The following is a 24,900-nucleotide window of genomic DNA, read 5'->3' on the forward strand; positions in this document are numbered from 1 at the left end:
TCGGCCTTTCACTCCTTCCACCATCTGCCGTTTGCCAGAAACAAAAAACTTTAGCGCTGTTGGCGGTGGAAAAATGGCGCCCTCTTTTTGTTTTGTGCTGTAAAGCAATACAGCAGATTTCCTGCAAAAATCTGACCTGATAGCACAAAATGTAAAATGCAGTGTAGAGGCCGATAGAGGTTGCCAATCTTCTTACCAATGGTCTTGTTTGTTTACCGTAATTACACAGTAATTCTTTTTTAACTTTATGTATGTTTACGTACACACAGACAAAACAACCAAACGGAAAAATCTTAATCAACATAAACACGTCATCATGGATCAGAATATACATAATGCAGTTAAATAGACGTTTCAGTGAGACAGGCCTAAAGAAATAGGAGCACAAATGACTATTTATCATTAATAATGTCTCGAAATTAAAGTGGTAATGATTGATTGATGTTAAAATTCTTTACGTTCTTGAGTTGACAAAATGACACCCCTTTCTAGACTGGGTCCTCTAGATTTCACATATATTGAATGATGAACTTCAGGTGATGTTATTGTGTTTTTTTCCTCCCAAAACGGATATACATAATTTTGAAAAAGAACTCTTCGGTAAGTTGGATATTGGTGACATACTCGCCAAGAATAGCTCACTTGGTATATGCGCCATGTTGCTTTTCTCTGTGTGTTTGTCCCCATGTCGTCAAGCAAAATACCACACACACACACAGTTTCAGAGCGCTGTGAATGTTGCAGTTTTAATTAAATGAAAACATCCGAGGGGAAAAGGCCTACGACACTTTTCTCGCATAATGAAGCGCTTGGACAAATACACGACGCTGTTGTTTCCTATTCATTTTGTGAGCAGTTTCAGCAGGGCTTTTGTGCTAATGACTAATCAACCTGTCGCGTCTGACACGGAGGTGGAGAAGAGGAAAAGGCCCCGCTATTGATTAAAACGCTGAGTGCATTAACAGCTACACAAAACAATAGCCCTGGGGAGCCTGCCACGTCAAAAACCTGTGGCTCGGTGTGCCGCTGTGTGTGTGTGTGTGTGTGTGTGTGTGTGTTTATAAGTGAGTGAAGTGAGAGAAAGAGACAGGATGAGAGAAGACAAAAGCGAGGATGAGTGAAAGAGCGAGAAAGCATAGGTGTGCGTCTGTGTGGGAGCTCTTCCGACGCCGGAGAAAATTACAGTGATCGGTCAACGCGCACTTATCAGGGGTGACGCGTGATGAATATCCTGGAGACAGGGCCGCCCTTATCAAGGGCCAGCTTTAATTGAAAGCGGGGACATTTGGACTTCGCCTCTGAGCGGGCGAGCTGTGGGCAGGCAGGCAGCTGAAATGCCTCGCTCCTCTCTGCCATAAAACAAATCACCCCGCAGCAGATGCCGGGGTAATTATTCACGCGAGGAGCTGTCGTAAATATTAGCTGCAAAACCCCGAGCCGCGCAGAGGGAGGGAAGAGGAGAGCGGGAGATGGGAGTGGGAGTAGAGAGGGAGGCAAAAAAAAAAAAAAAAGTAAGAGCAAGTAAAGAAGAGAAGTTGGGGAAGCAAGACAGGAGAAAGAAAAAAAAAAATGGGTAAAGCGAAGGAGGAGGGAAGGAAGGAAGGAAGAAAGCAAGGAGGGAGGGAGGTAGTGGAGCTGCCGTTGCCATCCAGACAATTTAATTAGGTGTCACCTTAGGACGGAGCGGCTCAATGGATTGGTTCCAAGTCTCCTTGAAAGAGCAAAGCAGGAGTATTTGTTATGTGTCAGGTACTATCACGCTCTCGCCACCCGCCTACACTTTGTTTTAGGAAACATGAGGCCAATAAATTAGCCGACCAAACAGCCGAACTGCATTTCCACAGCTTTACGGCCGACTCTCTCGCTCTCCCTCGGGGTGTGGGGGGGGGGGTGGAGGAGGCCGGACTGTCCAAATATCAAGTTACTATACTTCACACTGACACAAGGCCTGGGCTTATATACGGCACTGTACCGGAAACCAGCAATAAAATGAGAAAGTTGAACTCGGAGTAGAATGTTTTTATCGCAGTCTCTGGTTCATTGGGTTGAAGCCTAGAGGCTCCACCGGGTCTGTGATTGTGTTAGTGAGAACTTGTGGTTATAGTTTCTTTTTTTTCTGTCAAACTGTTTGGGGCTGTTGCACCCCTCGTGAGTGAGCGAGCGAGCACGCCTGCGTGTGCGTGCATGTGTATCAGAGTATGTATGAGTGTGTACGGATCCACGCAGGCATATATTTTTGGATATGAGTGAGCGCTCCACACCTGAACCAGAGCCTCCTTCATGGCGGCCCAGTTGGAGACCCTCCAGGCACACTCCAGCACCAGGTAGGGGTTGGAGTGGCCTTTAGACTGGCCGTACTCTGTCAGTGGCTCCCACTGGTTCAGCTCCTTGGAACAGCTGGACATGAGGGAGACAAGGGAGACAAAAAGTTCAAGTAATTATGTGTGCTTTTAAGTCCATTACAGCTGCACTAGGCAATGTTTTTATGTTTACCCTTTTTAATCAGCCTAAAATCACAAAGTGGAGCTGCAACAGGGCGGTGTGCCCCGTCTCCCTAATTGAAAGGCCACAGATTCACCCTTCTTGCCCAAATGAAATTCTGGTGTCGAGTATGTACCCACAGGAAGCAACAAATCAAAACTGAGCAAAGTACTGTCTCCTAAATAGCAACACTCCATCCAGAGAAAGCTGGACTCACTAATGCACCAACTCTCTAATATCTTGGTTTCCTTTGGTATAAAGCAGTCATCCTCAAAGTCCGGACTCCGGTCCGGATCCGGACCGAACCACAACTGTCTCCGGACTCTGAGCAAATTATACTTTTCATATGTATTATTTGTATTATCTGCGAGACTTCGCCGCAACGCAACGAGTCAAAATGATCCGCTTTCTCCACTGCAAGCAGCGCTCTGAATGTCCGACTGCTCCACTGTCTGTGTGAGGACGTCTACTCTGCTTTGGTTTGGTCCAATCACATTCAGCGTCCCGTCATCTCCATGACAGCGGTGAGTCGCGGACGCGACGTCATACTGTAGAGCCGCACTTTTTTTTTCAAACTTTATTTTTACAAGAGAAGAGAACAAAGACCGGTGTAATGAAGTTGACAGCGCAGCTCGTTTCGTCAGCTGTTAGCTACTAGCCTAGATTTGGAACGTGAATCAATCTAAAATGGCGTGTTCAAAGGTGGCCAGCCTGCAGTGAGTCTGCATTCTCAACAATGAACACGGTGAAGAACAAGTACCGCAGCCAACTCACCAATGAACACTTGCATCAGTGTCTCTGCCTGGTCATCACACCTTTTGTGCCAAAGTTCAAAGTCTTGGCAGCAGACCAAAGGTGCCACTTCTCTCATTAAGCAACAGTGTTTGACACAATGTACAATAGTTCTGGACTTATTTGGACTTTGATTCTTAGGATGGTTTGATTCACCTCTGGTGGCTGGGTGTGTGAACCGGGTTTGGGGGATGGGGATAATGGGGAAATGGTGATTTGTAGCTTTAATTTAATTTAATTTTATATGTAATTTTATGTTTTATTTAATTTAATTTTATATAATTTAAATTTATATTATATATATTTTATATTTAATTTTATATTATTAATTTAATAATTTAATTATAATTCGTTAAAAGCTTGACTGACCTTAATAAACGGACCTTTGTCTAATTGAAAATTTTCTTTGTGGACCTTTAAGATTTGTATTTGAGTACCCCTGGTATAAAGCATCACAGACCAGCCGGTTGGTAAACATGAGCGACCTGTGTGACGTTTACTGACGTCATGTTACATGATTTATGGGTATTAAAGTTCACATTTTTCAAACATTACCACTCACTAACCCTAACCCATTTGGAGTTTCCACTGTTACGTTGCCTACAGCAGCTTTAAATCCATTCTGTTTACTATTGTGACTTTTTTCCTCTTCGTTCTTTCTTTTTCAGTTTTTATCATTTGCAGAAATTCAACATTTATGAAGGCGATTAATTCACGTATATCGCAGAGCAAGTGGATCACATGTAAAGTTCAGTGTTGACAAATACATATTTCGCTGGTTACAGTGCCTCTGCCAAATCCATATATGGAAAAAATACAGTATATTACAGGCCTACACAAACAATGGTGACATGGAGAGATTGAAAGAGAGATTATACAGATTATATAGACGTTCTGTTTTTCCACTATGCCATTCAAAAGGTTGTGGTTTCTGGATGAACTGCTGTATAATTCATGTGAAAAATGGATTAACTGTTGTCTACCTCATGCGATGTATTGTGCGCAGTACGTATGAATGTATCCGTGTGTGTTTTTGTGCTCTGCTGGCTCTCTGGATGTGGAAGACAGACTCCCCTCAGGGATAATGAGCATCTTTTCTATTCTGGATATCTCACCGTATCCAGTGGTCCTCCCAGAGCTGGTACTCGGGGAAGATGGCCGGGGAGACGTTGCTCCTCTCGTGCTCCTTCCTTGCCTTCTCCATCGCCTTCTCATAGCTTTCCTGGGCCTGGAGAGACACATGGCTTCATTTGTCAGTACAAGCTTTTTTGGGCCAAGTCTGTACATAAACAGATCCCCCAGGTAATACATAAATACATTCTGTTTCCTTACATGGCAAGAAGATACAACCTCTCAACTTCAGGGTTCTTACACAATTTCCATTTCAAGGTTCCATACTTTTTCCAGACCATAATTTATTCGATACATTTGAAGATTTTGGTCCGTTTTTCAAGATGATGTACATTTATTTGCCCGTCATTATTGTATAGATGAAGATTACTCTTCACAACCACAAGTATATGTGTTTTTGGGACTGAAGAGCTTTATTTTTCCACACTTTCTTTTGGCTGAATAATTTTTTATAGGTGGTTTTAGCAATGTCAATCAAACGTTCACAGTCAATATAAAAGTGGGGCAGCATATCAGCATGAGTGATTAACACTTATTAAGTAATTAACAATGTGAAGACAAGGCTGCACAAGGCTTAAATAGAAAGTACAGAGACTAATACACCATCAACGTACAATGTATGGCATAGTATGTCATTTTTCCATACTTTGATAAACTCTTTTCCTTTTCAAGAAATTATCAAATTAATATTCCATGTTTTTCCAGACCAGTGAAAGTGCTCTGAACACACAACACGAGACCGTAAACAGTTCAACTTGACAAAGCGGTCTGGTGACCCTTAAAAGCAGCTCTCACCTGTTCAAAGAAGCCGTGCTGCTCGTAGGCGATGGCGGTGGCGGTCTCGGGGAACTTGCACCTCTTCTGCCACAGCCCCGCCCACATGTCCTCCTCCTGCAGCAGAGAGTAGAGCTCCGCCAGAGAGTCCAGGATCTCCTGATGGGCAGCAGAACAGAATGCAGAGTTGAGTAGAGTGCAGCAGAACAAAGCAGATAAACGGAGGTCATCAAACTGTAAAAAGGATGAGAGCCGCTTCGCTAATGAGTCGAGTTCAAACAAGATAAGAGGCGAGAGTTTGCCAACTTAACCATGAGGCTGTAACAGACACATGGCAAATTATATCTGCAGCCCCTCCAAACAAGGAAGAGGAAATAAAAAATAACTGCTGAGCTGTAAAAGAACTAATCATATAATAAACTCTATGAACCCTGGATGTTTACAACCACCTAGCAGTTGCTGTGAGTAAGTGCACTAATTATAGCCTAGAGTTTATGTTTTGTGCTTCAATTAGGGTTTGACTGATTTATTGATTTGAAGATAAATTTCGTCGATATTGAGCAGTCAATGTCATCCAGTGCAGTGACGATATGATGGCGGTTCCTCCCTGATCACAGCTACATAAAAGCAGTCTGTAAAACCTGCAATGAAATTTTATTTTCTTTGCATTTTATTTTTTAATTGTTCAATAATATTTTTTGTTAAGGAACAGCTAACCCTAAAAGAATTTCATTATTATTGTTTTTTCTACCCCGACAAGAATAACATTCTGGGGGAAACTAAACACTAAATTTAAAGATAGGGCTGCAACTAACGATTATTTTCATTGTCGATTAATCTGTCGATTATTTTCTCCATTAATCGATTAGTTGTTTGGTCTATAAAATGTCAGAAAATGGTGAAAAATGTTTTCCAAAGCCCAAGATGACGTCCTCAAATGTCTTGTTTTGTCCACAACCAAAAGATATTCAGTTTACTGTCATAGAGGAGTAAAGAAACCAGGAAATGTTCACATTTAAGAAGCTGGAATCAGAGAATTTTGACTTATTTTTCTTAAAAAATTACTCAAACCGATGAATCGATTATCAAAATAGTTGGCGATTAATTTAATAGTTGACAACTAATCGATTAATCGTTGCAGCTCTATTTAAAGATATTGAATATTAGCACAAAACTTCGACTATATGCAGCTCCAGTACAAAAATAACACCATCTGTATCAACCTTCAAAAACCCATATAGGTCAAGCCCCAGCTTAAAACATGACACATTACCTGTTGAGGCGGTGTGATGCTCTCCTGTTCGTAAAACTCGGTGCTCTGCTTGGGCTTGCTGTGCAGGCTGAGGCCCTTTTCGAAGGCCTGCTGCTCCAGCATCAGAGTGGAGCGCAGCCACAGGTTGTGCGTCTTGCCCAGGTACTTGAGCACGCAGGGCCGGATGGGAATAGGGGGCACGCACTGGGACATGGCCTCCACAAAGCAGTTGAGGGCGCTGGGCTGGCAGTCCCTCTGCGCCTGGTGGCTGCCGCTGCACAGGAACGGACTCATTTCTCCTGAGAGAGCCTGGAGAGCGAGGAGGGCAGAGAGAGATCATCAACCACCCAGAATCACTTTAACTGCAGTGCACCGATGTAGTGTATTGATAAAGGCATTCTGTTGCACGGAAGGGATACAACATGATCCGTTTTCCGGGAAAAGAGAGTTAGGAAGATGCATAGGGGAGGAGAGGGAAGGGAAAACAGGTAAGAGGGTTGGGAAGGGAGAGAGGAGAGAGGGGGGGGGGGAATAAAGGGTGTGCATGATCTACAGAACACAGGAATTCCATGAATTTCCTATAGAGCTGAGCGACCAGGGAGACTCCGCTGTTGTGCGGACACTTAACAAGCTGGTCGGATGAGATAAGATTGGATTTCTGCAGTTCCTTATTTCCCTACAGATGTGATTTTGTTTCATGAACAATAGTTCTGCCTGGCAAGTGCAAAAATGCATGAGAAGTTGATTACAGCCAGTCAACACGTACAAGTTCTCTACAACTTTTATCTGAAAAAACTGCAGGAACTGGGTGTCCTGGTGGCTCAGTGGTCTAAGGCGCGTACCATGTAAACACAACGTTCTGGGTTCGAATCTGGCCCAGGACCTTTGTCACATGTCATACCCCCCTCTCTCTTTCCCAATCTTTACTGTCTCTCTCCACTTATAGCTCTCTAATAAAGGCGAAAATGCCCAGAAATAATCTTTAGAAAAAAACGACATGAATAAACCTCTCAAAAATTAGGCTTGGAGCACGTTTGCATCCATCGTTGGGGTCGATGGTAATTTCTGAGCTTTTTCATGCTAATTTTCGATTAATGCTACCTAATTAGTACTTGCTAGCTATGTTATGTTAACTCTTCAAATCGTTTTGAAAGGCAATACCAAAGTAGTAAAAAAAAAAATCTGCCTCTTCAAAACTTTGCAGCTGCACAAGACCGTGACATGATGCCAGTCAGATGAGAGCGACACATCAACCAAGTCGCTCGCAGTGTGAATGCACGGTTAGTGATCCGATAATCATGATTGACAGAATGCTTTGGTGATGAATATCATTCTCACTGCTCACTGATAACATGGGATAATTAACGCCTTGACGGTCACTTTAATTTGGCTGGTGGTGGACAAGGCCAATGTATCAACCAAGCCCTTACTAAGAAGAAACTGCTTTTCCACCCGCTTCCATGTGATAATAAGCCTACAGACATAGAGCCTGAGCAACAGTAATCAGTCCATTTTCACCATAAATTGATTTCTTGTATCGGTGCCTGAAATGCTATGAGCTCAGATATGCATCAGAATAAACACATGTGACACATTTGTGACTTCATGCCTGTCACAGAAAGAAAACATCATCATTTGGATGGCGTCTTTCCATTTCCACAGCCTTTCAGACATTTAAGAGCTCAATCACTTCAAATCAAGGCCTTTCAACGAGCCTCGAAATACTCTAGGCATCTGGTTCGTTAAACTCATTACATTTTTTTTTTCTCCCTCCGCTCTATCCTTTCCATATTTAGCATAAATGAATCTGTCCTCATTAAGTGGAATTGCACGTTTTGAGACAGAAATGGGATGGCCAAGGTCACAGCAACTGTCTGCTTGCTTACGTCACTGATAAGATGCAGGAAAGGAGCAGGGGAGCGGGTGTGTGTGTGTGTGTGTGTGTGTGTTTGTGTGTCAGAGTGAGAATAAATGGGCTATGTGGCAAGTGAGTCTGAAAAAATATCAGGGGCAGAGAGTGGAAATGAGTGTGTGTGTGTGTGTGTGTGTGCGTGTGTGTCCGCCCAGTTTTCCTGTCCATGTGCCTGGCTGCGTGTGCGCTCCTGGCCAGCCAGGTCAGCCCAGAGCCAGTGACCCGTGTCTGGGAGCATGATGGTCGGTTTGGATGACTGATTGAAGACACAGGGCAGCGATGAGTCATTCAGCCACCGCTGTCTGACCTCTCTGTCCCGGTGACCTGCTGCCAGGTAGCTACCAACTCCAGGAAATACTGATATATCAGCGCTGCCGATTTCACCCTCCCCTATAGCGAGCGTAGTTCTACTTAGTTTTTTTTTATCATTTCTGTTTCTTTTTTGCACACTGAAGCTTCTCGCACATCAGTTGAGTTTCCGAAACGACGAAGATCAAGTCTTAATTGCATATTAACGACATAAACTTCCACGAAGAACGAAGGTGAGTTCACCATATGCTGGTGATGTCACAATATCACAATTTTGGCTTAATGACCAATACCAGATTATGCATAAACCCTAAAATAATATGGAAACACATCTGAAATGCAGCAATTATAATAAATTCAATATTAGATTTTCCCATTAAGTACCTACTGATCTTGATTTCTTTTTAAGAGGCAAACACAAATTGCAAAGTGTTTCCCCTAGGTCCTAATGTGCTGACACACAACTTCCCCTTCTCTCTGATGCCAGCAGCAAAACAACACAGTCTTGCAAATGGAGAACATGATTGTCACAATATTTCTGGTAATGTGTGAGGCAAATTTAATGTGTGTAAATGAACACGTTTCTTCACAGGGATTTACATTTGTGATTGTGAATTTCATGCAAGCTGACAATGGTAAATATGAAACACTGCAAAATAAACTACCAGTTCCAGAGCAAGTCGAGTATAGCACCAAATCTTAAACTAGGTAGTGTGGTACTTTTTAACTAATTGTACTCACTACACTACATACACAGTACATTCCCAATACTTAACCTGGCCGGTTCAAGCACTTTCCTCATGTTATACTCCAAGTTTCTCTGCTCCAGGTAGAGCTAGATTAAGGCCAGTAAAGTATACTCACATGCTGCTGCCTGTCAGACAGGATCTTCCAGAGGCGAGGGAAGAGCTGGACCCAGGTCCTCTCAGCCAGCGGAGTGGAGATGTGACAGAGCTGCACCAGGGCGTTCAGGAGCGCCCCCGTCTGACACAAAGAGCAGAGGAAATGACAGCCGTTGACTCAATATTGCAGCGGTTCTCAATCCCTCAGTACTGCTCGTCTTCTGTTCTACCAGCTAGTTAATTACAAAACACAATTATTTCCTACCTTCTGCGTAGTACAGATGAGGGAAAAGGGGTCAATAAGGGATTGCATATCTCCACTTTGAAGTTCAACATCTAAAACACTACATTCAATCCCCAAGGACAGCAAGTCTTAACTGTTACTTTAATTAATTTGGTTACTTTAACTATTAGAACATAAGTAAAAGCGTACGCAATTTTCAACTTTTAGTCTGGTTTTGACTCACAAAAACACTATACCCCTCAGGCTCATTAAGGACAGAAAGGTTTGGGGGTTTGGGTTGGTCTGGGATCACAATTTCAGGCCCGGGCCCAAGCTGTAGTGATGACTCAAAATGTAAAAGAAAGCAACAGTAAAGATGTTGCTGCACACAAATAATAGTCCTGCTCTGGGCCAATCAGGGTGCCTTTTTGTTTTTCATTTTTTGACCTGTAATTGTAGCTCCCCCCGCTCAGGCCAATCAAAATAATTCAGAAAATGCCTGAACACAGTGGTGAGATGCATCATTCCCCTAAGTTTTGTGAAAATCCAATCAGTTTCGTCAACCCCCGGCTACACTCTGTGATCAGAGAGCATGCCGACTCCAGGAGGGCCCGCCTTACCTTGACCTCCCGCAGCGAGTCCAGGAACTTGTCGTGGCGGTTGGTAAGCATGTGCAGTTGGTTGCCCGCGTCTCTCTCGGCCTGCTCTTTCGTCTTGGGGATGGCGGTCTGGTCGCCTGGTGCTAGCTCAATGTCTATCTCCACATCCTGCCGGGGACGACAGGAGACAGGAACGAAAACAATCCTCTATTAGGACAGCTTTGACATTTCACGGGCAGCGTTGGGCGCAAGCATGCTGTTTTGAAAGGGCACTTTGTGTGAGTGAAATGAGCTTTCAACAGCTTTAAGGTGGTAGGATGAGGGATAAGAGCAGAGACCAATCTTAAAGAAAGACAGAGAGTATGAGCCATGTGAATACTACACTTCAATCTTTTCTGAGGACCGCAGCATGTAACGCACTCCTGGTGGGATAATGTGATAGTTTATGCAAGAGAGCACGTCTCCTGATGTGTCGTGTGTGTGTGTCCCACCTCCTCCTTGGTCTCGCTGTTCTCCCTCTCACGCGGCTCCTGCTTGACATGCGTTGCCATGGCGAAGGCGGCGCGGTCATGGCTGTCGGCCAAGTTGATGACGTTGGTGATGGACGGCAGCATGGAACCCTGGCAGCTGGTGCCGATGATGGTGTTACGCTCACACACTGCCAGCAGCAGCTACCAAACACACAAACACACACACACACACACACACACACACACACACACAGAAGGAGGTGCACAAACACACAAATGCAGAAGAGATCAATGGCGGTAAGGGACAAGTGGAGAGAAACCAAAACAACAACAACAAAAACACTCATTGTTTTTAATGCTAAATAAACACAACACCCCATTCTTTTTAATTAGGGATGGGATGCTATATCGAAGTTCAATATATTGCAATATTTAATTCTGCTGTAGTAATCACAAATGAGACAGCTTGAGCATCACAATTTCACAAGCTCTCCATTGAAATTGTATTATTTGCACTTTCTAATTACATTTTTAAATTGTTGTTTACATTCTAGTAAGACAATGCCATTACTAGAAAGATTTGTGGCTCAGACATAAACATAATTCTGCACAAAATTCAGACTTTGTTGTCATTGAACTTTTACTTATTAGTTGTATTGAATTGTGAACCCCATATCGCATATCGAATCATATCGTGTAATAAGCATACCGTCCCATCCCTATTGTTAATGTCCTAGAATCCACTAAAAGATCAGAAGTGGCTCTCTGTCTACCTCTATGCACTGTTTGATCCAGAAGTGGCTGCCCATGGCCTCCCAGTTCTGAGAGCAGCAGATGTAGAGGAGCCTCTCGTAGACGCGGCGCTTCATGGAGGAGTCAAACACCTCGAAGAACTTGGCTCTGATCAGCGGCTGGGCGCAGCGCAGCCCCGACAGGAAGGCCGGCTCCAACTTGGATGTGATGTCACTTCCTGAAAGACTCTCATCCCTGAATAATGGACAAAAAAAAAAAGTCGAGTTATGGCTGCACAAGTAAAAAGTTACAGCCCTAAATTACGATTTTAGTTTCCACAATTCATAACTGTATTATATCGGCAATACTGAAACATTTCACTGCACTTTGAACGTCCACATCTAGTAAAATAATTGGGATTATAATTTTAGACATAATTGCACAGCCCTAATATGAGTTAGGAGAATGAAATTCAATCCCACTTGGGACTAGGTTATTATTTTCCAAATATGATAATGGTAAGATTCCCAACATATTACAAGCACAGAAAGTTGTCTCATAGCAACATTTAAATGCAGCGTGCCAGCATATTTAAGCGACCGTGTCCTGCGACGCTGAGGGTCACTGAAGCGTGAGGAAATGGCAGTTACCGCTGAATATTGGGTGAAATTAAGTATCTCTGATGGGGCAGAGACTGCTGGGATGGTAAAGCACTAACAGCCATGCATTAAAACACCTTAATAACCAATGTCATCATTCCTAGATCATCCTGCCGCACTGGCGAACGGGCCTCATGGGTACGATTCACAAAACAGGAGGAGGGAGGGAGGGAAGGAGACAGAGGGAGAGACAACAAAGGCAAGACTACCACAGCTGCACATTAAACCTATTTGCGCCATCCTCTTAATCACATACAGTGTTCTGGCACAGCTGCAGTGTCATTCCATTATCATTACTTGCTGTCCATCATGGCTTTACTGCTTGTTTTAAGTCTTTTGACACAAAGAGCAGATGGGGCAGAAGGATAAAGGGTGTGTTTGGCTGATTAAATGTGTGTGCATGTGTGTGTGTATAAGACAGAGAAAGACAAAGACAGAGCCGTGGTTTGATGAATAGCAGGCGGCAGGACAGTCTCTCCCCTCTGGCCCCCACCCACTGGGCGTCCTGTCACGGACTGGCTGGGTCCCGGCACTACCGCCTCCCTGTGCAAGACCCTGGCACGCTATCTATCTCTATCGCTATCTGCCGGCTCTCTGACCCGCTCTGCACAACGCCGCCCGCCTCTTCCCCACCCTCTTTCTATCTACCGCTACCATTTCCATTCATTCATTTCTCCGCTTTCATCTAAAGCTGAACAATTAAGCGAAAGAAAAACTTTGAACTTCTGAATGTCCAAATCGCAGAGACTGCAATTACTTGCTTAAGAGAGAGGAGCATCCAAAATGGATTTCTAAACAAGGTTTTTTAGAGCTCCAGGTAATCTTTGGTCCATGAATCAATTACAATATTGATGAAAACCTTTCATCATACTCAAACTCAGTAAATCCTGCACACTGACATCTGTTTTTTGTTTTTTTTAAGAGAATCACTTTTCTTTATACAATTTTAAAGTTCTAAAACATTTATGACAAGAAAAACTGATGATATAAATCGCAGTTCAAATCGCAATTGCAATATTCTGTCAAATAATCGCAATTAGCACAATTGATTCCCACTGTCTCTGTCTATATTTCATGTTTTCTTTCTTCCCTCATCGCCATCTCCTCCTCTTGAATAAAGCCCAAGCTTCAAACCATCTCCGTTCTCCTTCGCCCCAACCTCCCATTTCTCCCTCTCTTCTCCTCCTGCCTCAACCTCCCGACCTCCCTCCCTCCCTCCCGCTAAGATGGATGCGGGGACGGCGTGGCGTCGGCAGCACGGCCACTCGGCCATGTGATGAATGGCGGTAATTACCTGTAGACGTAATTAACGAGGTCCAGGAACTGGGCGTTTAACTCAAGGTCGTCAGGGAAACGCTTCTCGATGTAGGTCATCATCTTCACCAGCAGGATGGACTTCTCGCGGAGGTTGGGCATCTGGAAGGAAAGGAGGGAGAGAGAGAGAGAAAGAAATGGGGAGAGAGAGAGAGTGTTAGTATAGTTTAATTTCTCTCCCTGCTTTACTATATCTATCTTATTGTTATGATCTTATAATCACTTACTGTTGTTATTATTGTTATTGCTGTTATTATAATTGTTGTTTATTCATTATCCTTCCTACTTTCATTACTGATATCAATTGTTATTACTGTTCCTGTTTTAATGTGCTGTGATCTAAATGCTTTAGCAATAATATATACTGTATATGGCATGCTAATAAAGCTCATTGAATTGAGAGAGAGAGAGAGAGCAAGAGAGACAGAGAGTGAGAGAGAGTGAGAATGAGAGCGAGAGAGACAGAGAGAGAGAGAGAGAGAGAGAGAGACACACACAGAGAGACAGAGCGAGAGAGAGAGAGAGAGAGAGAGAGAGAGAGAGAGAGAGAGAGAGAGAGAGAGAGAGAGAGAGAGAGAGCCGGACGCACACAGGCCAAAACAGAACAAGAAACAGAGATGCAGGAGAGGGGATGTGAAAATTAAAGAGATGGAGGGAGCAAATGGGTGAAATGGGGGAGAAGGAGAGAAAACAGACAATCTATTGAGTTTATTTCTCATTACTGCATCTCTCTGCCCACCTCAGCCCCTTCATCACTTGCTCTCTCCCTCCCTCTCTAGAGTGGATTCTACCGCTTGAAAGAAAAAAGAGAACCAAAGACACCCCCGTCGGTATTATGCTAATGTTAACCTCGGCGGGGTTTAGAAATGTGCTTTGCTGGTTGTTTGTCCGGGGGTTTCACACCTTTTGAGATGTGCTTTGCTGATTCAGTTGTGGGATTCACACCTGCTCGTATCTAAGGAATAGTGCTGTGATGTGCTGAATCATACACATTTTTATTTGTTTATTTTGCACGTATTATTTGTACAACTTTTTAATATCCTTACTTTTGTCACATTCTGAATGGTCTTAGTGGGATAACGTTCTTTTTCTGTATGAAGAGGCCGGGTGAAAGCTCTCTCCTACCTGGTTGGCAGCCATGGGCGAGTTGTTTTTCACCCACTCCTCCACGATCTTGACGACGGCACGGAGGATCTTGGCGTCGGGCGACTTCTCGATCAGCGAGGTGAGGATGACCTGGATGAAGTTCTTCCTCATCTCCATGCTCATGACGGACAGCCGGGTCTTGACCAGGTCAAGGCTCAGCATCACCAGCTCACTGGTCACTATGACAACGGAAAGGTTGAAGGGCAGAGGTTAAGGGTCAGAGGAAGGATGGGAAATGAGGAAGGTACAATGGCTGCATGATGGTGGTTGATAGTGGCGGAAGTAGTGCTGTTGATGGTCTGAGGACCGAAACGTTCAACTTTTTTCTCACTTAGTCACCTTTTTTCACTATGTAAATAAATCATCTATTTTTGCATCCAATGAGCCTCAATAGTTTTTGTCAGTGTGCGGGCTTTTTCTGATTATATTAGTGGTTAAAATGATAAATATACAAAAAAGTGTAGAAAAGGAAAGAGCTCAAAGGGTTGAAAAACATATAGTAAAAAAAAAAATAGCTTCACTTAATTTTAATGAAGTAATAGCGGACTAAGTGCACTGCCCAAGGAAGACCTGTTAGGGTGAAATGCGTTGGGTGCATTTTTCCTGCATACATCAGTTTGTTTGTTGAATGAAATTAACTGTTTAGATATTGACCATGAGCCAATATTCTCAGATTATTAATTGTGGAAACTAAAATTGCGATCTACAATTACACATGTGCACGCTTTCCAGCCACCAGCCAAAACCAAAATGTTGTCAGTTTGCCTACTCTACCAGGCAGGCAAACAAAAATGATTTACTAAATGTTTTTTTCTGTTTTACAAATCCAGCAGGCTAGTAAAATAGTGAAAGTAGCAGGTCAATTTGGGGGTTTACAAGGGGCTGTGACCGCCGGACAAAAGTTAGCTTCCTGCCCTAGTGAGAGGTCATAACAAATGAGCTGAACCGAACAACACCAACTCCACAGCCTCTATGTGAGTTGTGCAGTGTGGCTTAATCCTAGAGTGATGGCAGCCAATGGAGAACTAAACAGCTTCAGTGCAGGATAAAACTACTTCAGTTACGGTAATGAGACGGAGTGAGATATGAACAAAGATCTTCGGAGGCCATCGTCTTGTTGGTCAGATAGCCTTTGGTCTCGGTGACTATAACTGCTGCTAGCGGAGGGTAAATGTGTGTGTTTCCCGATACAGTCATTAAGGACCAATTTAAAGCCCAGATAGCATCTTACAGCCATTACCCTCGTCTGAGAGGCAGAAACAGGAATCGTACACTGCCTGACTTCTATAAACCTACAGAAGCCAAGCTCTGAGAAAGAGCTGCGCAGCAAGCCAGCACATATTTTGCACAGATCAGGAGAAAACTAAACAAAGTAAAGCCCTGATGTAGCCCAAATATATTCACAACTGCACCTAAACTTGTGAACCCCCGTTGTCTATTTTACTCTTGCTGACGGATACAAGTTGTCACAAGTTTAGGCGTCACACACAGCCTAACCTTTCAAACCCGTACGGTCAAACCTTGGCCAGGTTCAGTGAAAAAAAGCACCTGTTTGCTTTAATCAGAGAGTGACGACGACACAATGCAGGCAGGGAACCAGAGCTGAGGAACATTCCCTGTGAAACCAAACTATCTGTGGAGTGGATCTCCCCCTGACCACTACAGCTTTTGAGACCGCAGCTGGGGCCATTGATACAGGACAGCTACTCTGGCCTTTGTATGGGGCCAGGCAGCGCAGAGATACACGGGATATCTGATTCCTGAGAGAGACCGAGGAGGGTCACCGCGTAAGTGTGTGTGCGTGTGCGTGTGCGTGTGCGTGTGCGTGTGCGTGTGCGTGTGCGTGACCTCACACACAGTCAGCGCCTTGTTGCGTACGGGTCGGGGAAAGTACGCAGACCACCCTACCGGCTAATGTCAGCCCGCTGTAACTGCAGCCCTGCAGGATAAGGTCAACTGAAACGGTAGTTTATGTGTCACGCGCAATCTGGGGGGGGGATCTATGAGGTCTGACAGCGACTGGGTTACGATGAACTGAAGAATTGGGTTCAATAATTGAGCCGCACAGGGAGAGGTAACGCAACGCCGGTCCCACTGGAGAACAAATCCACTGGGAGGAATGGGGACAGTGGGACAGGATTGGCTGTGTGCAAGGGTTTGTTTGATCTGTGGTTGTTCTTTGTGTGTGTGGGCGTGGATGCTTCTGTGGTTTGTGATTTATCTTTGTGTGTCTGCGTTTGATACTTTTTATTAGGGTTCGACCAATACAGGTAACTGAAGACCGATATTTTTGTACTGAAGCTGCCGTTTGCCAATATTTTGTGCCCCAACCCACCCTAAAAAAATAGTTTCAGCTGCCTAATCTTACCCTAAGTTTTAGTTGCCTAAACCTAACCTGCATATAGTGCGTCCAATTCAAGCTATTGTCACATGATCCAATTTGTGATATTGGAGGAACTTAATGTTCACATAATTTGTGTCCACAACACGCAATCTACGTTTCAGAGTTTGTGCTCATTTCACAAAATTGAATGAGACTGTTTTGTTCAATAGTGGGGGGAAACTGGAATGCATTACTGCCTTTTTATGTAGCTGTGGTCAGGCAGAATCTCCTTCATGTTGGCAGTGGACAGCATGACTGGTCAATATCTGATATTTAATAAAACCCCAACAGTATCAGCTGACCGATATCAGTCTAACCCTACCTTAAACGTTTGCCTAAGTGTGTATGCTCATGCTTTATATGTTTATTTATATATTTGTGTGTGGGTTATGCTTGCTGGAGTCTGGCTGCTTCATATCTTTCCAATGCGTTCGTGTCCCTGTACCTGTGCTGGTCTCGGTGACCCCGGGGTTGGCCTGCTGAGGACTCAGGTGTTCCCGCACCATCTTCTGCAGCGAGCGCATGAACACCGAGATGAGGCGGTCGATGTAGCTGGCGTTATAACTGCAGGCTGACTTCAGGATCATCAGAGTTCCTGGAAGACGAGGAGAAGGGAGGGGAGGGGAGGAGGATGAAGGGAGGAGAAAACGGGAAATACAATGATCCGGACGTGAACCTAAACCACAGAGGGGCAATGTAATACAGACACACACCTGCAGTCAGCCTGTGTTCATTCACGCAGCACAACAAGGACGTTTTTTTTATCTTTTTTTTTTTGAGGGAATCTAACAAAAGTTGCAGGGAGTCAGATAGGCAGGGATAGGTATGAGTAATGTCCCCTTCTGTCCCCGCTCCCTGGAGGGGGGGGAGACAAATGTTAAAATGTCACCCCCTGGCCAGACGCATGCATCACACCAGCGCAACCTCTCTGCCACTGCAGGATACCAAAGGCTTTTTATTGACCACTGCTGCCATTTTGGGAAACCATATCAAATAGCGTTACCTTTAGATTGCTCTCCAATAGCCATTTGTCACCTTGAGGGCCCTTTACTAGGAAAGCTATACTTCAAGATATTTGAAAAAAAGAAAAACACATACATAGATAAATCGCTGTCTTTGTGTAAAATGAGAATTTAGCCTCATGTATTAAATATAAGGTTTTTTCCATAAATACCCTCCGACATCTGGGTGGATAAAAGTAATGTTCGTACAGGGAGTGTGGCCAATAGCAGCAATCCTTCCCCAGACAACCTTTCCCAAACCGCTGGACTGTGGCCTCCGTTTAAACAGACCAGATGTTAGCCCAAGCAGCAGGGCCCATCGGTTTGCATTTTAACGACCCACTCACTGCCTTAATTGCTGAGAGTGTCTGAGAGGTAAGCCTGATTTTGTAGGGGAAAGAGTGGGAGTGTGAAAAATAAAGAATTACAGGGTTTATGAGCAACAAAGTGAGAGTAACAGAGCACAAGGGGGCAGAAAGTGATAAATGAGGAAGGCAGAGCTGGATGTCTTACCAAAGAGCTGCGTGGGGTTGGCGTTGCTTGTGGCTTTTTCATAGTTGGTGAGTCCCTCATAGATGACCTTGCCCACAGCAGCATACAGACACTCCAGCTCCTCATACTTAGATGCCACTGTTGATGTGCCTAAGAGGAGGGAGTGTAATGTTAGCTTCAAACAAACAAAAGCAGAAAATGTAAGCCTCACTTTAAACACATGGCTACAGCAAACTGTCCACAGTTTGAGCATAGATCCTCTTAGAAGTGCTTAGAGCTTTTGGAAGTTTGTGTGTGAAGCTGGCCTGACTCACTGGGCTCGGTGGGGAAGATGCTCATGAGGCGAGAGAGGAGCGAGTGCACGGCCCGCAGGACTTTGGTGTTGCCGCAGGTCATACAGGCGGCGATGCCCCGCTGGAGGGGCTTGAAGTGGGCCAGGATGGCCGGGGACTGGAGCACCGTCAGCAGGAAGCAGAGGATCTCCAGCCCCGTGCAGATGTTGGAGAAGTTGGCCTGCGCCGGCTGCTCCTGAGAGGGAGGGAAGAAGGGAGGGAGGGAGGAAGGGAGGGAGGGAAGTGGAGGAGAAGAGTGGAACAAGGAGGGCAATGGAGTACAGAGAGTCAGGGAAGGGAGTGTGTGTGTGGAACAAAGTAGGGTGGCACAATTAATCATGTATAGTCTTTTGCGATTTTTGTTTCTACAATTATTAATTGTAGACTTCTGGCACCCTGATGAAGGCTTTCTGCCGAAACTCATATTTTATGTACCAACAGAGACTTTTTTTAAACATCCAAAGGTCTCCAAGAGGGCCTGAATTTGTTCCTTCCTTTCGTTTTCTAATTCACACACCCTGGCTGTACAGCGGGGTAGCGGCAGTTCTGTTCTTCTTGTCATATTAACAATATTGAAACATCTTCTTTACAGCATGATGTTGGTGTGACAAAAATGCAGTAAAACATGTTACAATCATTAACACTAATAATCATGATCAAATAATGTGATCACAATATCTAGGAAAATAATCAGGATTATATTTTTTGCCATAATTGTACAACCATAGAGCAAAGCAAAAAATAAAAAACAAAAGTACAAATTCTTCAGAGGATACATCAATCACAGCAAGTTCCATACAAATTCCAGACAAATCAGAAATCAATATTCCACACACAGAGGTATTTCTTACACAAAAGGGCCGAGGCGTTATGATCACTGCTAAACCAAAGATCAATGGCCAACATCAAGCCCTAATTTTGTCTAAATTGCAATCGAGGCTTACAATGACGGCAGGGCCAAGAGGATAATCTGGAACAGATCCATGGCACTAATCTCAGCTAATGAACAAGGTGACTCTGGTGATAAGGCCCCTGGTAGAAGTTAGGGGAGTATTGATCTGGCACTGTATTACCAGAATGGGACCGCGCCTCTGGAGCCATGCAGATAGGGCATATGTATGTGTGTGTGTGTGTGTTACGTGTGTGTGTGTTATGCGTGTGTGTCCCATTCCCCTCCTCCTTTGCCCCCTCATGCCACTCCTCCCAACTCTTAATCACTGCTGTGCGCTTACAATGAGATGATAAAGGGAAATCCGATTTAGAGCATTGTTCATTAGTCTGGATAAGACGGCTGGGCAGGTACTGCATGCTCCCAAGGGAGAAGTGTGTGTGCGTGTGTGTGTGTGTGCATCTGCTTAAGACCTACAGAACGCCTTGTTTGTCCGACCATCCCCATGGGACATGGAGGGGTTGGTTGGGTTTGTGTGTGTGTGTGTGTGTGTGTGTGTGTGTGTGTGTGTGTGTGTGTAGGCGGAGAGAAAGGCGCGGTCGACGCAGCGATCCACAAAAGAGAACAAAGAAAGTGCGTGACAATTGGCGGCGCGTGGTGATAACCTTGTCTGAGCAGTGGCGCCGAATCGGACCAGGGAGATGAGTAGAGGAGGAGAGAAGGGAAGGATAAAAAAAAAATAAAAAAATAAAAAATGAAGAGAGGCTGCGATAAGGGGATGAAGAGAGGCGAAGAGATGAGAGTAGGAAGTGGCGGCAAGAGACAGAGGGAAAGGAGAGGGGAGATGTAGAGGCGCGGAGGGGGTGATAGAGAAGGCAAGGATGAAGAGTTTAGGATGAAGAGGGGAGGGGCGGGGGGGGGGGGGGGGGGGGGGTGAACGGGAAGGCACAGGCCAGCCTGGATAGACTCCTGTTATCTCCACACTGTCATTATTTTGTCATTACGGCGGTTGGCGCTTCACTCCGTGTTTTACTGATAACAGACAAAGGACTCGGGAGCGTTAGGGCAAACACCAAGACAGAGCTTAAGCAGGGCCAGGGAAACTTCTGCAGTCTCTGGGGAGGCGGATGGCAGAGACACATTAGTTGTCCTTTATTGTTTGCTACTTACTGCTCAGAGCCGTGACAATAACAAGTCTGAACATTTGGGCTTTACCTCCAACTTGTTCGCTTGAAAACCCTGTGGAGACCGCAGACTTGCACTACCAACATAAAGAAATAATCTGTGACATTTTCATATAAATAAATGTCCTGATATAACAAAGTAGCGACTCAGCCTATATCCAGTTCATAAACGCTTTTACATTTTACATTTCTAAAACACCCGGAGTGCGGTAGGTCTTTCCTGGGAAAAATCCTCTGCCACACATGAAGTGCATATTATGTTTCTGGTGGCAGCAACAGCTGTTTATTTGGGATAAATAGAAGAAGAACCGGGTAGTTAGCATGGGCAGCGATAGCCGCCATGGCTGAACAGACAAAGAAAAGAGCGCCAGCTACAGAAACTCAAACTTTATCTACAGAAAATCCAAGGAAAATGACGTCACAGTCCCGCCCACACTGTTTGATTGACAGGTGATTGATCTCTGGGAAGTGCAGTGCAGAAACACCACAGCAATGAGCGCTTAGCAGCAAAGATGGAGACAAAACAACAACAAAAAAGACAAGGAAGGAACACTTTAAAGACTCGTGTTCATTACATATTCGTTTTCAGCATTATAGGCAGATGTGGCTCTATGAAACCCCAAAAAACAGAGGGTACACAATAAGTGAGTGAGCCATCCTAAACGCACGCGCCATCTTACCACAGTCATAAGCAGCTTGTCGAACCACTGCAGCTTGAGCTCGGCGCGAGGCCACATGTCAGGCCTGAGGGCGGTCTTCATCAGGCTAACACACCGACGAGACAGCAGCTCTCCTGGAGACCCGGCCACGTTGGTGCTGTCATTCACCTAGATGGGAGGGGGAGGGGGAGGGGGAGGGGTATCATTATCATATCATCATCAACGACAACGGGGCCGCATCGTCAATATCATAACACCGTCCTGTCCTGGCAGGGCAAGAAATCACGCAGGGCAAGGAGAGGGAAGGAACGTCACCATATATCTTAATTTCATTCATGTGGCCTAGTGAGTCAGGAGAACGCCCTTCAGCCAGATGGATGTCAACACGCATCCAGCCCGCTGAAGTGTCCTTGAGCAAGACAATGAATCCCTACCAGCTCTAGGTGTGCTGCTCTGTAGCTGACAGTGACCTCTGGCCTCTCCGTGTGTGTGTGTGTGTGTGGGGGGGGGGGGGGGGTCCCTATAGGAATCAGTAAAGAATCACAATGCAAGACTATGTTTCTATACTGTGGTCTAGGAGCAGTGAGTGATTCCTACTGGTTATACAGTAGCTTGTATTCAACAGAGACGGTTGGTTGAACAATGAAAATTGAGTTTGGCCCAAAAAGAAGAAGTAGGAAAAAGGTAAAAAGGGAAGGTGAGTGAAATCTCAGTAGTCTATTTCAGGCCTGGAACCAAGGTCATCACAGCCACTAGAGCAGGGGACAGCTGTGTGAGGAGACACCTAGGACTGCGTGCATGCGTGTGTTAGTGTGTGTGTGTGTGTGTGTGTGTGTGCGTGTGTGTGTGTGTGTTAAGGGACACGTTTAGGACAGCCACCGGGTTTGTCCTACCTTCACCACTGAGGGGTTTAGGTTAGTAGTGTCCTACCTGGCAGGCGATATGGATGGCAGAGCTGTACCTAGTGTGTGTGTGTGTGTGTGTGTGTTACCTGGCAGGCAATCCTGATGAGGAAGTTGACCACGGTGTCTGTGTGTTGTTTCTCTACAGGCTTGGTGAGCAGGGTCTCTGTTCCTGGCATGGACTGGCTACGGCCAAACACCTAAAAAAAACACACACAAGAATTAATTCACTGCAATTTGTTAGACAGATAATTTTTGAATAGATTGGAGAGAAAATGATTTGAAGATTTTATAGTTATAGTTAGTGTGCTATGTGTTATTTGTCTTCCATCGAGGACCACATTGGAAATAGATGGTGTTTTGTAGTCATTTAACATGTTTGATTTGTTTTTTGCCCATAATAAATTCAATCAATCAGTGGTTATAAAACTAAATTTACTTAATGATTAAGGGTTAGGGTTAGATTTTCTTAACGTGTCATAATAAAAACACTGAATCTTAAGATACTGTATCTCACGACATGCACCAATGCAAACGCAACAGATTTACACTTACTGTGAAGATGCTCTGCCATCTTCCTCACAGAGTTATTTTATTTTAATATTCTAGAGCAGCAGCTGCATTAAGCAGCCAGAATACAGATAGCCAGAGTACAAGTAAGGCCATTTTTCCTTAAATGAAAGCAGAAAATTTGTCACTTTTGGAACCGGGGTTCTGATTCAATTAGCCTTTAGGAGCAGGTGTGCCATAGCTATGGATTAAAATAATGTCTTTGTTTTTAAGATTTGCTTGAGGCTTGTAATCCTCAGAATTGCTGCATGCATCAACCACTTCCAAAATACAAATGAAAAGGGAGAGGAAGTAGGCCTGAATATCTGAACGACAGTAGACACACTCGCCAGTCACAGCCAGAATCTACCGGCATTTGAACTTGGCTTTCGTAGCTCACCGTGGAGGCGGCTCCGGTGGCGGTGCGGAACCTCTTGACGTCCTGCCCGGCAGCGGCGGTGTCCACCGACAGGCCTCGCTTCACAACTCCAGACGCCCCGCTGGTCCCCTCACCACTCGCCCCCGCCTCAGCCTCCGACTCCAGCTGCCACATCCGAAGACAACGGGAGATAAGAGGATGTGGGGTGGAGATGAGAAAGAGAGACTCTGAGTCCATCAATTAGCATAATTACAGTCTGTGGCATGAAACATAATGTGGCTATATCTTGTTTAAGTCGCCGGAGTCATGAGTATTTATGGGATATGACAAAAAATATGTTTTTAATCTTGGTGATGAATGCCTTTTTCTTGTGAAATAATAAATATTTGCAGCCTCCAGCGTTCTTCCAATAATTTATCAAGTAAAATATCTTGAAAAGGGGAAAACGGAAATGATCGTTTGGTGCAAAAGTTAAGTTCACTGAACACTTATGTCTGCACCAGTGGGTCTTACAGAGGCATAGTGCTGTTTTCAAGCTGAAAAGGTTGAAGAACACTATTTTAAGTCATTAAAAAGCTTCCTGTGTGTAATTCAGTGTGCTTCTATGCCTGCATTTACATGTGTGTGTGTGTGTGTGTGTGTGTGTGTGTGTGTGTGTAGAGGCGTCTCTGAACACACCTGCTGGTCTTTGATCCTCTGTAACTCCCACTTGATGACCACCTCAGCCAGGTCGACGGCCAGCTTCCTCTGCTCGATGGTGACGCTGGGGGTGAAGCCCAGACGCTGCATGGCACTGATCATGTGCTGCACCAGGTGGTGGCGCACCGGGTAGTACACCTGGAAAGAGAAATGGGTAAGAGGGTAAGGTAGGTAGAACTGAAGTAAAACCCTGCAACATTTTCATGTAAATAAAGGTCCGTTTGCTACTCCATCAGCAACTGATACAACATAACAGGGATTCAAGATACAGCCAGTTCATGAAAGCTTTTATATTTGCTGTTCTAAACACCCGGTGTCTGGTTGGGCTTTCCTGGGAAAAATCCTCTGGCCCTGAACTGGGCAGTTCAGCATGAGCAGCAATAGCCACCATGGCTGAACAGACAAAAAAAAGAAGAGCGCCACCTACAGAAAGTCAAACTTTATTGACAGAAAATCCAAGGAAAAATAAGTCACAGTACTGGACACACTGTTTGATTGACAGGTGATCTCTGGGAAATGCAGTGCAGAAACGGCAGCAATGACTGCTTAGCACCAAAGATGTCGCTACAATCAAAAAGACAAGGATCATTGTGATGAAGGTTGCTAAAAGTGGGATCAAACGCGATGACACCGACTTATGGAAAAAGTGTATTTCCTTAACACAATACTTTACAGCACTGTCGATGCCTTGCTCTAGATTCTGGGGGAATAACACATGCTAAGTTGAACGCAATCACTTTGAGACACTGAGTCAGAAGAGGCAAAGTCTGTGAAGTCGCACTCCCACTAAGTCTC

At 44.6% G+C, this 24,900-nt stretch overlaps 1 protein-coding gene across 5 annotated transcripts in view; it reads right to left on the reverse strand.

Annotated features, from left to right (window-relative positions):
* The window catches only part of trrap (transformation/transcription domain-associated protein), a 97,989-nt gene that overhangs the window by 35,397 nt on the left and 37,692 nt on the right, over positions 1-24,900 (reverse strand). For all 5 annotated transcript variants that reach the window (XM_071530971.1, XM_071530975.1, XM_071530970.1 and 2 more), the window contains 17 exons: positions 24,085-24,243; positions 23,428-23,571; positions 22,568-22,678; positions 21,598-21,744; positions 18,827-19,040; positions 18,534-18,662; positions 17,465-17,614; positions 14,616-14,815; positions 13,471-13,592; positions 11,559-11,772; positions 10,807-10,986; positions 10,337-10,483; positions 9,516-9,635; positions 6,452-6,739; positions 5,200-5,337; positions 4,389-4,501; positions 2,262-2,397 (listed from right to left, as the gene is read on the reverse strand). In XM_071530971.1, the coding sequence (XP_071387072.1) occupies positions 2,262-2,397; positions 4,389-4,501; positions 5,200-5,337; positions 6,452-6,739; positions 9,516-9,635; positions 10,337-10,483; positions 10,807-10,986; positions 11,559-11,772; positions 13,471-13,592; positions 14,616-14,815; positions 17,465-17,614; positions 18,534-18,662; positions 18,827-19,040; positions 21,598-21,744; positions 22,568-22,678; positions 23,428-23,571; positions 24,085-24,243 (2,712 nt within the window). The remainder of the gene's footprint in view (positions 1-2,261; positions 2,398-4,388; positions 4,502-5,199; positions 5,338-6,451; positions 6,740-9,515; positions 9,636-10,336; positions 10,484-10,806; positions 10,987-11,558; positions 11,773-13,470; positions 13,593-14,615; positions 14,816-17,464; positions 17,615-18,533; positions 18,663-18,826; positions 19,041-21,597; positions 21,745-22,567; positions 22,679-23,427; positions 23,572-24,084; positions 24,244-24,900) is intronic.

Source organism: Centroberyx affinis, unplaced genomic scaffold (genome assembly GCF_046629955.1).
Source record: "Centroberyx affinis isolate AG114_WGS23_722 - 3 ecotype Tasmania unplaced genomic scaffold, CSIRO-AGI_Caff_v1 ptg002014l_1, whole genome shotgun sequence".
In the NCBI taxonomy this organism is placed as follows: domain Eukaryota; kingdom Metazoa; phylum Chordata; class Actinopteri; order Beryciformes; family Berycidae; genus Centroberyx; species Centroberyx affinis.